Consider the following 13,611-nt stretch of genomic DNA (forward strand, 5'->3'; position numbering starts at 1 on the left):
GCTCCAAAGATACAATATCAAAAACAAAATATCAAAAATACAAATAAGAATAAAGTAAATTATAATAAGTAGAACATAACATCTAACTTCAAGTAAAATATAATAGGTAGAACATAACATCTACAGTTTGATAAGTATCACAGTAGTACATGTAAGCACAAGATAGTATTAAGAAAAACAGGAAAAGCAACAGAACTGCAATACAAGAATAACAAATAAGTTTACAATTTTTAATTTCTATATTCACTAGTAAATGTAAGGAGAGAAAGTATTAGTTAAGAATTTTAGTTAGTAGGTGTGCACAGACAGTATTTACATAAGTGGTTGACTATAGTAGGAGTGTTCCTATGGAAGGGAAGGGATTATAGAATAAGGAGTGTGAAGTAGCTGGAGGAATTTATGCAGGGTGGGTACAGGAGCATTCCCAGTGAGAAGATAGGTGTGAATGGAGGAGAGATTTAAAGATAGGAAGGCTGCTGGTAATACGGATATGTGATGGGAGGGAGTTCCAGAGGCGGGCCAGGGCAAAGGAAAGTAAGAGTTTACCTGCTGGACAGTTAGGTTTATGGAGTTCAAGTAGGTTCTGAGTGTTGGTTCTAAGGTAAGATATAAGATTCTAAGGTTCTAAGATATAATCCACCTGTGTGCATCTTCCTCCACTCTTGTATGTCACCCTATGCTCCTCCCTCTTTTTAAAATACATATACACACAAACACACACACACCCACACACACACACGGAGACACACACACACACACACACACACACACACACACACACACACACACACACACACATATATATATATGCATTTTTTTTAATTGATTTATAAAGTTAAGTGTGTGTGTGTGTGTGTGTGTGTGTGTGTGTGTGTGTGTGTGTGTGTCTGCGCTCGTGCATGTGGTGTGGCCATGCAGTGACATCATGTTTCAGCACTGCAACAAAAGCAGAATGCTCACTACCTTCCTCTTTCTGAATGTACATACAGCTATACCATCAACAGGAAGAAAAAAGTGAAAGCTCTGCATTTAAAAAAAATATTGAACTGTTTTCAGATTACGTTACAGCAGCATTTACCATAGCACAGATATCTGCACATTCTACTATCTACTTTTAAGGATAAGCTGCTAGTACATTGCATTGTTAACATAACTGTTATATATATTCATAATATTCAATGGCTCTACAATATTGTTAAAACTTCGGTAACTGTTGCTGACCTCCACTGTTACTATAACTAGATATTTGTTTATATAATGCAGGATCATCTAGGTAATTTTAAGTTTTTGGTTTCTTAACTTACTTATTTCTCTATCTGTACAGTACTCAGCCAAATTTAAGCATCTGCTAATTATACTTTTTTGCATGTCCTTCCAGATATTGTCATGTGGTCATGTGCTTATCAGGCCTTTTTATGTTGACAGGCCTGGTGTGAGATTTCACTCTTCTTTTTTCCCCATTCCCACACAGTATTACTTACTTATTATTGCTAACCTAATCCAAAATAAAGCAATAATAAGCCACAGAAAGACACAGAATATGATTCTCAATTGTTTTCTTTAGTTTGAATGATGCCATGTAAACTACTACTTCAGCAAACTATGGCTGTATATTTGTAATTTTATGGCACACACAGAAATGTATGTACATTTTCTGCATAGCCATTAAAGTTTATGGACACATGGAGACGTTTTCCTTTTGACAGCTGCTGGAAGGAGTCTTTGAGGCAATATAGCTGTCCTTTGTAGACTTACTTGAGTCTGTCCTTGTTTCGGTTAAACGTAGCTGATATCACGAGTACCATCACTTTAAAACTCTTGGTTCTGTCTTTTTTAACCTATGGCCATCACCCCAGTCTCTAGCTCATGCAAGTTGTGTAGGCACTATAAACACACACAGATAATTTGAGTGATTTAGGCACTATAAATGCCATAACTTATATACATCATAATTTCCTGTTATGTCACTGAATCATGCTTGTTGATCCAACTTCACTTGATTGCTTTTGGTTAGAAAGCTGTTTGGGCTGTTGTCCTCTTCACTACAGCAGCCTCCTCCTTGATGCTCTATCCTACCCCCATTCCCATTCATCCTTTCCTGAATATGTCCTCAACTACATCCCCCATTCCGATCATCAAGTAGCAATCTCAATCAATTGATAAGCATTTAATCTGCTGTAGCACACTTTGTTGCATGTCTTCCACAGTCTACCTCATTTCTTGTATATTTTGATCTACAGTTCTTCCACCATCTAATAACATTCTCTTTCATTTGAACAGTATTTAATCCACCATAATATGACCTAGTACATCACATCTGGTAAAGTCACTTACTCTCATATGCCTCAATACATTTACCCTCGCATATGATTCACTTTCAGTCCTAATTTGTTTTCTAGTACAGTTTCTTTCATTCAGTACAATTCACAATAAATCTCTGCCCACTTCTCAGTATGGACTACTAAAATTGCAGGAAGTTAATCAGGCTAACTTGTGCCATAAAAAGATAAGCAAATACACTCATATTACCAGTTAGCAATACTATAACCCATCACTTTTACAAAACAGGATCTCAAGCAACTCCTAATTCAATCCAATATGATGACAAAACAAACACAACCTAGTTGCAGGTATTAAATGTACAAATATTGGAACATTTAAACTTTCTTACTTTTCTTTTTTATATCTTGATCACCAAGTAACATATTCCATTAAATAAAAGATATGAGTATTATACTCAAGTCCACACACAAGCACTCAGTCTAATATATTCTAATACTACAATAACCTCCCTAAATGTTCAGATGCAACTTAAGACTAAAATATCTACCAACAAAGCACAAATACCCAGTTAAACAAATCAGATATATCCAGCCATTATTAAAATTTAAATACCAGCAAAAATGTAAGCTAATTACTCATAGAATGTGGAAACATTCTTCTGTCATACTAAATACTATGCTGAGCAATCCTAAGACTTCTTTCATGAACAAACCTACTGAAATAAAAATATGTCATATAAATGGTTGTAACAGTCAAAATAAAATAACAGACTTTCCCAGCTGGATATCTGCCTATACCCTGTACATAGTTGCAATAACAGAAACATAGCTTAAAACACACATTAAAATGAAGGAATACTACCTCCTGACAACAATGTCATCTGTAATGATCTGCACTATTAAAAGGTCTGGTGCTTTTATGCAGAGTCAAGTTGATGGACATCCAGTGGTAACTAACATATCAAGATCAAGTCCAAAACTGGAGCACACTTAGGCAGCTCTGCTCAATGCCAGAAGTATTAAAAACAAAATGTCTGACCTTGTTGCTCTCATGTGTTTGAACTGCAGCCATGTGTGCATAACCACTGAAACCTGTTTTAAATATTCAGAAAATATCTTTCTGTATGGTTTCTAGCATCACCCTATGACATTTCCACCCAGTGTGGCATATCTACACTGGGTCTGCCAGCTGCCTTTAATCCCCCAAACTTATTCCGATTAGCTGAAGCCATTCATGGATCGTTAGAGTATCTGGGGGATCTGCGCCTTCACTCTTCCACTGGAGGGTTTTACTCCATGCCCACCACCCTTTCCCCTCAAGCCACATACTTTTGTGCAATGTCCCCAGCCTCCATCAGGGGTCACTGCAAGGAATGTCCATGTACCGCCATACCTCTTAACTGTTCAGATTTTCACAGAATGTCCAGATTTTTGCCTCCTATTGTTAGCCTTTTACTCATAAAAATTTTGATTTTTCTGGCAAATTACTGAGAATTTAAGTCACTAAATAGTGACAGTCAATTGAGGTTCAAAATTCATATCATCCAGAAAATGCCTGCAAACACAAAACATTTTTTCTAGTAAGTTTTTAAGTTTTTAAGAGCAATGTTTAAAATCTGTTCTTATTTTTGGTCCTTTGCCCCCTCCCCCATTATTTTTGTCCAGGTTTCTTGTGCTAAGAGGTTGAGAGCTATGTGTACCCCCCACCAAACCTGGGATAAGCATGTCCATCATTCTGCTGCTACTCTGTCAATCACCTGGACCACTAAATGAACCCAGGTCAACTGGGGTATAGTCAAGCCTTTATCCCTCTATGCCACTGGAGGGGCACAACTCCCTCCATACCTAGGTTTTCTCATTACCATGTTTTCAGATCTAATGGCAGCTGTGGTGTTACTACTATATATAGGCAAGTCCCATGGCCAACAAACAGAGCTCACTTAGTTCCAAATCACACTAAATAAATCCAGCTATCAGTTTTTAGTCTGATACTTGACATCCAGGATGTCCGCTGATACGCAACTAAAGTTCCTAGATGTAATTGATGAAATCCCTATAAACAAAAATACCATTATTTTGGGAGACTTTAACTAAACATCAATGAGTTGGATGACCTATATCTTAAATATAGGATACCCCTTAAAGGACTTAGATTTCATTGACACAAGCTCCCCAGAATGCTATGCTAACAACCAACCTGAGGGCATAATAATCTTGACCTGGTCCTTATGAATACACCTTCTTCATGTACTGTTCCCCTGGTACCTCCCTCCCCAGTTAAGTGTACCTAACCAGTGACCTTCACTATTTCATCCACTAAAGCTGTAGATATGAATATCTCAAAAGTCAAGGATTTGAAAAGTGCAAACCTCATTAAATGCTATGATGAAGTTTCAAGATTTGCATATTCCAGTTCAACCCCAGGGCCCAGGCATTACCTCAACAGGAAATTACACTTAGATAAATGCATAGAATTACATGAAATTAAACTTAGATAAATGCATAGAATTACAGGGGATTACACTGAGATAAATGCATAGAATTACATGAAATTATGCTTAGATAAATGTATAGAATTAAAGGAGATTACACTTAGATAAATGCATAGAATTACAGGAGATTACGCTTAGATTAATGCATAGAATTACAGGAAATTATGCTTAGATAAATGCATAGAATTACAAGAAATTAAGCTTAGATAAATGCATAGAATTACAGGAAATTACGTTTAGATAAATGCATAGAATTACAGAAAATTACGCTTAGATAAATGCATAGAATTAACAGGAAATTACGCTTAGATAAATGCATAGAATTACATGAAATTATGCTTAGATAAATGCATAGAATAACAGGAAATTACGCTTAGATAAATGCATAGAATTACATGAAATTACACTTAGATAAATACATAGAATTACAGGAGATTACACTGAGATAAATGCATAGAATTACATGAAATTATGCTTAGATAAATGTATAGAATTAAAGGAGATTACACTTAGATAAATGCATAAAATTACAGGAGATTACGCTTAGATAAATGCATAGAATTACAGGAAATTATGCTTAGATAAATGCATAGAATTACAAGAAATTAAGCTTAGATAAATGCATAGAATTACAGGAAATTACGTTTAGATAAATGCATAGAATTATAGGAAATTACGCTTAGATAAATGCATAGAATTAACAGGAAATTACGCTTAGATAAATGCATAGAATTACAGGAAATTATGCTTAGATAAATGCATAGAATTACAGGAAATTACGCTTAGATAAATGCATAGAATTACAAGAAATTACACTTAGATAAATGCATAGAATTACAGGAAATTACACTTAGATAAATGCATAGAATTACAGGAAATTACACTTAGATAAATGCATAGAATTAACAGGAAATTATGCTTAGATAAATGCATAGAATTAACAGGAAATTAAGCTTAGATAAATGCATAGAATTACAAGAAATTGCACTTAGATAAATGCATAGAATTACAGGAAATTACACTTAGATAAATACATAGAATTACAGGAAATTACGCTTAGATAAATGCGTAGAATTAACAGTACCTTATCTGATCCAAATGTAATGGGAAGTTTAAAAGCAAAAATGCCCTGGTGATCCACCAACATATGTAAACTCTACAATAAAAGAAATAAATGCCTTAAAGTATACAGCAGAGCTAAAGACCCCCATGTCAAGGAAAATATTAAAAAATGACTAAAAACATAAAACAAAACTATTAGTAATAATAATGTTGTCCATGAACTGAGGTTAGCTTCTGAAGGTAAGGACAGCTAGAAATCTTTCTTCCATTATGTTAGAAACTGATAAATAATACCTAGCAATTTGTAAGAACTTATTCAAGATGTTACCTCCTATGAACTGGTAAGCACTGCCAACATAACATTATCAGTGACACAACAGGTAGCAAACTCGCCTTTGGTGCAGAAGGCTGTGAGTTCTATTCCCACACCAATTGGATTAATTGTGCACAACATAGTATCGAATAAAGGGGTGCTGCTCTTCTGAGTGTATCTTCCTTATGATGAGCTGTTAAACTGAGGTCCCGTCTGCTTGACTTGGTGGTAGCTCAGGTGGATGTAAAAGAACAAACGGTGCCTATCGAAAAGAGTAAGGGAAGTTCCCCGATACCTTGGCTAAATTTCCCCTCATAGTCAGGTCTCCCCATGAAAGAGGCCACTAGTTTAGTGGAACTAACTCACTTAACAAAGAATAATTAAAATAAATAAACACACTAGTTCACACATTCAGTGACAACTGGAAATTAACATTTAAAGGCCATTTATATTCAGACCCTCTATCATCATCAAAGATCATATGCTAAGACCGGTCTCAAATATTATGATTAAAACTGCTCCCTCCATGGGACCTAACAATATACCAAGCCATTTAATAAACAGTGTCAAGCAAACATTGGCAGAGACCCCTCCTTCATCTACTTAACTTGAGTGTAGCCAATGGCTTTATCCCTGAAGATTGGCATACAACAGTGATAATGATATCATTCCATAAGGATGGCCAACCCACTAATCCCACCAATTACAGGTCCACCAGCCTGATGAGTCTCCAATGCAAAGCCAAGATGCATGCTATTTCTGATCGCATCATCAGGTTATACCTACAGCAGTTTGGCTTTGATAAGATTAGGTGCTGTCTAATGAATCTGGTTAAACTGAAAAAAGACGAATTACAAGAAAAATGAATTTAGTATATAAAACAATTTAAAAATAAATAGTGAAATAGAATGGAAATTATAAATGTTAGTAGCATGAATGATTTAGTTAAATGGTTCTTATGGTTATTCCATTGTTTGAAAAAACACAATGCATGTGCTTCTTATAGCTTAATTTCTGAATTTGAACTTTATTTCTGAATTTTAAAACCTATGAATTTTGCTTTTTAAATATTTTGGGAAAGCAAAGTTTTTGGGCATTTGGATTAGATGAGTGTACAGGTGTAGCTATTATTTTCAAAGTCTGTTTGGATATTGCACTTAACTAAGAAAGAATTATGATACCAGGGTGAATTCTTGTAGTAGATTGCATTATGAAAAAATGAAAATATATGATTCTGTTTAAATTATACTACAGCTAAAGAAAATATAAGAATTTATGTTTATAAAGAATTAGAGTATTTAATAGCAAATCTGACTATTTAAAGTGAGAAAATGTCAGAAAATAGACTAAACTGCCAAACTACTACTAGAAATTATTTAAAAGGCTGATATGAAGATAATAAAACAAAAAGGCTTATTCATATCTAAGCATAAAATAGCAGAAAAAATAGATTAGTCCTGTGCTCCAAACTGGTAGAAGAGGCACTGACATGGATCAGGTAACATTTTTCAGACAGTAAAACAATAATAATGACAATGTGAGGAGACAGATTAAGAAGAGGTCTGTGTAGAATAGAAAATGTTTTTTTGAGGAGGCCAGATATAAAGCTATGTTTAGACGGATTGTGGAATGATCATGTGGCCATGATGTTCTGTTCTGTTACCATAACTGGGAATAATGGTGGACTACTTACCAGGACAGCATATTTAACCTTATGAGAAAGGCAGGAAGAAGAGCGGGATATTTACATAAATCTTTGGAATTGCATAGATATATAGAAAATAATGACAGTATAGTATATAAAGGAGCAGTAGCTGTACAAAATTAAAGAAGAGCAAATAAAGGAATTGTTGAAAAAACATAAATACATTGTGAGTGAAGAAGTCTATCTGTTATTAACTAAAGTAATTCAAAAAGAATAGTTATAAAGAAAACTTGAAGGATGATAAAAATAAGTATGTTAATCAGCATGACAAATGTGAATAGAAGAATATCTGAAGAAGATATATAGAGGCAAACAAGGAAATAAATGGAAAATTAAAATGTTAAAAGAACAAAAGATGATATAGAGGCTGAAAGTAAGATAAAGCAATTAAGGAAACTTTTAAGACCAGTAACGAAGGAAGAGGCCTGGATAGATTAACATTTCTGTTTGTAATGAAATTAAAGTAGAACAAATATTTAAGACTATGAGAGATGTATTACATGAATAGAGGGTTGAAAGGAAGGAAAAAATCTTAATTCATTTTAAAATCCCACACATACCCATCATACTAGGTGGTCAAAATATAGACTGATCCACTATTAACTCTGACTTTCCTTCCTCCACCATAAATCTCTGTGGTTTCCACCACCTCATCCAAATCCAACAACAACTCTTCCGTAACATGTTGGATACTCATTAATGAACCCAATCATTTCTCTGTTCCAGGTTCCCTACCAGATACCTTAAGTTAACACCCTCTCACATTCTCTATAAGACACTCCAACAATCCACCAAAAATGCACCATTTCAAACTGGCAAGATGTCAATCAAAATTTGACAAGGAAACCTTTTGCTTAACTCTAAGAGAAATAAACTGGAACATATTAAAATGCTCCCACTAGACAAAGCCACCAAAGAGTTCAAAAAATCTTTCTCAGTATACTTAATGAACAGGCACATATATGAAGTCAAAGAATCAAAGGTAACCCTGCCCCCTGGCTATCCACAGACACCAAATTAATAATGAAGAAAAGAGACAAACCCTGGAAAACATAGGTGCAACAAAAAACCCAGCAAAGCCATGACTACATAAGATACCTCAGAAACCTATTAAAATACAAGGTAAAACCAGGCAAAAAATACTTTTACACCTCTTTCCAGTCATCCCAGCACAGTAACCTCAAGCTGTTCTGGTCCGCCGTAAACAACCTCCCTAACTCTGGCAAAACACAATTTAAACCAGTGCCAGACATCCTACCAACACAGATAGAATGCCAATTCAGTACTCATTTCATTCAAACAGTTTCCTCCCTGCTACATAATAAACCAAGCTCTCATACTCAACAATAACAAATCAGACACATACACACACAAACACACGCACACACACACACACACACACACACACACACACACACACACACACACACACACACACACACACACACACACACACACACACAAATTATTTCTCTTTCAAACCAATCCCTATGTCCATCATCAAAAACTACCTATCCAGTCTCAGACCCACAACACTGGCAGCAGATAACTTCCCAGTAGAATTTATTAAGATCACTGCAAATGCACTAACAGTCCCAGTATCCATACTTATAAATATTTCCCTTATAGAAAGATATGTTCCTCTCCTTTGGACGAAATCCTTCATCATTCTATTACATAAAGGTAGGACATCTGCTGACCTGATCATTCACAGAAGCTACCCCCCTCAAAAAAAAAATCTTAGAGAAATGTATATATACTCAAGTCCTCACTTACTTGATAATAAATTCCCATCGCCAACCAGTCATGACTTCTGCCCAGATCACAGCACCAGCACAAATCTACTAAGCTTTCTTAACTTCATCTTAACCACAACCAAGGTGACATAGTCTCTGTTTCTTGATCTTTGAAAAGCTTTTGACACCATTTACTACCAAAGAGCATAATTTCAACATCGCTCTCCACACTTAAACTGGTTTAAAAGCTACCAGTTTTACAGATTCCAAGCAGTTAAATGGTAGTCTGCACACTCATCTTTCTTCCCCATCTCTCTAGGCTCTCCCCAGCGATCCATCCTTGACCCCCTGCTACTCAATATTCTTGTAAATGACCTCCAGTCCACTGCTAAGCATGCCACACTCATCCAATATGCTGATGATTCCACTGTGATGTTTTCAGCTCCCTGCCCTACCAAGATTTCAAAGGTTCACACAAGTGTCATTTTCTTTTATAGAAACCTGGCTCAATAACTCTCATCTAATTCTAAATCCTTAAAAAATAAATTACTTCTTTCAAAAGTTCCAACTAACAATTACCCCCTAAAAAATACAAAAAATGCCAAACTACTACATGTTCTAATTGATGATAGCTTACGATTTGACATCCACAGCCAATTAGCCATAAAAAGACAAACTTAAAACTAGGCCTACTGTACTAAGCAAGGTACTTTCTCACTAACCCAGCCAGAGAAACTCCTGTCTCATCTCATCTCATCTCTTCTCATCTCTTCTTGTCTCACCTCGTCTCATCTTTTCTCATCTCATCTCTTCTCGTAATGTATTTTCTCTTCTCATCTTCTCTTTTCTTCTCGTCTTGTATTGTCTCTTCTCATCTTGTCTCTTTTCTTCTCATCTCTATGCTGCCCCATTCTTACTAACCATCAGGCTGTAACAAAAACAAAACTCAAGCAATGTCTCATTCAGCCAAAGGATATGATCATTTCAGACAGGGGTTGGCTATTTCCTTCTTTCTCCTTCACTACAACGTCATGTAAAGCATTACCTCTCACTGGACAGCAAAGGCCATATTACATTAACATTGCAGTCTGAAGGCTATAGCATAGACCATGGGTGCACATGATGCTGGATCTCCTCACCAGTTCACTGGAATTCAGAGATTCTTCAATGCATATACTATCAAAGGAAGAAGGAACTGTGTATTAACAACATACGCAGGTGTAGCCCTCATTTTTTTGTATTTTAAACTGAAGCCCAAGAAACAGACACCGTGTGTCTCAGCAAAGTAGAATATGGAATTAATGTGTGGCATTAATCAACAGGACTGTCTAGGTGGTGGTTTATTTCCAGAATCCTCACATCAGAGTGGCTGCTGATCAAATGTTAAGTTATTGAAAAAAAATAAACAATGCTAATCCACACCAATAAAAAAAAAAAAAAACCTCAAGCAATGTCATAATAAATCACTACATTCACCACAAGCTATCACTATAAATTCCACTACAGCATATCATTCAAGGAGCTAAACTGTCTCCAGCTAAAGCATTATCTCATACATTCTCAGCTAGCAGTTATCCATTATCTTCCCAGTAAATATCTAAATTTAGTCAATGTCTTAGAACCTTACACAGTAGATCGTCATCTATTCTCGAAGGATAAACTGCGTCTAGCTACAAGCAAATTTAATTCTGTTGAGGATGACCAATATTCTAACTGCATCTCTGAAATCTGGAAATTCATCCCACACTCAATTAAAACAAATTGCAAGCCACCTTTCCTTCAAATCTATTCTAAAACTGCATCTACAAAATTCTTGGATATGTCTCTGCTCACCTCCAGGACAAGGCCATATCCAGCACTATATGACCTAAGCAGTGGCCTAGAGCCTCGTGCTGGCATGAGGGTGTGGTGGGGGGACTGGCCACAACAAAATACTTTATGACACTTACTTTTGCTTTAAAAATTAAAAAAAAAATCCCGTATCAAGTTCTTGGTTGTAACTGCATACTGTTGCTGTAAAAAAAAGTTTTCATATCCACATCCTGCTGCTTCCTGCTTTCAGCCAGTGAAAGAGGAGCAGAGAGGGCATGAGATTTAAGCAGCACCAGTGGGTAGCAAATGGAACTTGTGCACCAGTATTTCAGCCGGTATGGATGGTATAGCATTTGACGTTATGCTGGAAGTTGTACAGCAGAGTTTCATTTGGAAGTATACTATAACTACAATTCAATAACAGTGCAGCATTTGGAGTTGTGTGTGGGTAAGTGTGTGTGTATGTGTGTGTGTGTGTGTGTGTGTGTGTGTGTGTGTGTGTGTGTGTGTGTGTGTGTGTGTGTGTGTGTAAAGGGCCCCACTTAATGATGGGCTTAGGTACAAACCCAATGTGATACACAAAATCCATGTTGATGCAAAACCGTTTATTCTTTTAAATTTTTAAGTGTTTTAAAATAGTCTCTTACCTGACAGAGAAGATCTAGGAAGATCTAGGAAGGTCAAAAATTAAATGTATGTGTCCTGCAGGCATGTACCCCACCACCCAAAATAAAACAGGATGCTATATGTGCAGTAATTTTCTGGTTTTTCTATGACTTGTTGGTTGTTAAACAAAAGTTATTGCTACAGCATTTATATTGTCTATAATTGTTTTGCTTTATTCATTCCACTAAAGAATGAAATAATTCATTTCTAGGCCTGGATTGTGCAGTATAGTGTAAACATGTTGCATTTTAGTAGTTGAAACATGATGCATTTAGTAATATGTTTTGCAGTACCTTCTTTAGATACTCCACCAAATGCATAGGCTTTGACATTTCTCAGGTCAGTACAGGCTGCATTATTTAGTGATGATCAGAACTATCTGGTCTTCAGCATCCATTATGCAATCATTACCAATTACTGTGGTACAGTCTTCTCTACAAGACTGGATTGTAAAGGATTTCTGCATTTCAAAAATGTTAGTCTGGCAGTTAACACAGAGGACTAAAGTTTTAACGTGTTAATGAGCTGATTCATATGGCAAGGGTACAGGGGTTTGAATCTTTCCACCTTCATTTACCTCCTGTGTGACACAGACCTCTCAACCAATCGGGGACAAATTTCAACAGAATCAGGGACAATCAGGGACACTTTTAAAATATTAGTTCTATTAACTTGAAACATTGACAGACTCAAAGCGTATGAATTAATGCACATTTTCTGAAGCAAAAGAAGTCTATAACTCTTAATTATTGTCATTATTCATTAAGTGTAATTCACCACATTTCCTCCAAAAGTCATTAGTTTTAGGAGGGATTAAGAGGGACAGAGCTAAAATTGGAGTCAAAATCAGGGATGTCCCTGAAAATCAGGGACAGTTGAGAGGTATGAGCAAGTCACTTAAACAGACAATACTTTGGATCAATTGGGAATTTGTGTTTGGCTCTGTAATGGTCTCCAGGACTGCATGCCTGGTTTCATATTGCAAAGCTGATCTAGTTCTGGAAAAGTTATGGCAATATCACCAGCACACTATTTTTTAATGCGACACAGGCAATTTTTTCTTCAAGGGCAGCAGGCACTACATTTGTAGACGAAGCACAGAAATGCAAAGTTGTTTGCAAGCAGGAACCTCTGCATTAGTAATAGTTCTGTTAGTGTAGAATTATTCAGATGACTTTTACTTCTATAGAGAGTGTGACTTAGCATATTTTATCAGGTGGTTAATAACTGCATGACTGCTTTAGTTGCATCTGTAATGGCAATGTTTCTTTGTATGACTATGGAGCTTTTCTCCCGGGGCCTCCAATGAAAACGGGTTGTCCATCTAGTTAAACCTACCTAGTAAAAGGAAATACATAAAAAAAGAAAAATACATTCATATGGCAGGGGAAATTCAAATTGTTTGTACTATAAGATTAGAGAAGACATGATATTTGAGTAAGGGTGATATATCAAAGGCTTATTAGATTTACTGCTTCAGTTAATACGGATTATAAAAATATCTTACAGATGTTATGCAGTTGTGAATATGTTCTGGACTTGG

The 13,611-nt window shown here is 35.9% G+C and overlaps 1 protein-coding gene across 1 annotated transcript; it reads left to right on the top strand.

Annotated features, from left to right (window-relative positions):
• Positions 1-10,699: 10,699 nt before the first annotated feature.
• LOC122807545 (ATP synthase membrane subunit K, mitochondrial-like) lies at positions 10,700-10,879 on the top strand. Its single transcript, XM_044078465.1, has one exon. The coding sequence runs from the start codon at positions 10,700-10,702 to the stop codon at positions 10,877-10,879; it is 180 nt and encodes a 59-aa protein (XP_043934400.1).
• Positions 10,880-13,611: the final 2,732 nt, after the last annotated feature.

Source organism: Protopterus annectens, chromosome 7.part1, assembly GCF_019279795.1.
Source record: "Protopterus annectens isolate FY-2018-M chromosome 7.part1, PAN1.0, whole genome shotgun sequence".
NCBI classification, from domain to species: Eukaryota; Metazoa; Chordata; order Ceratodontiformes; family Protopteridae; genus Protopterus; species Protopterus annectens.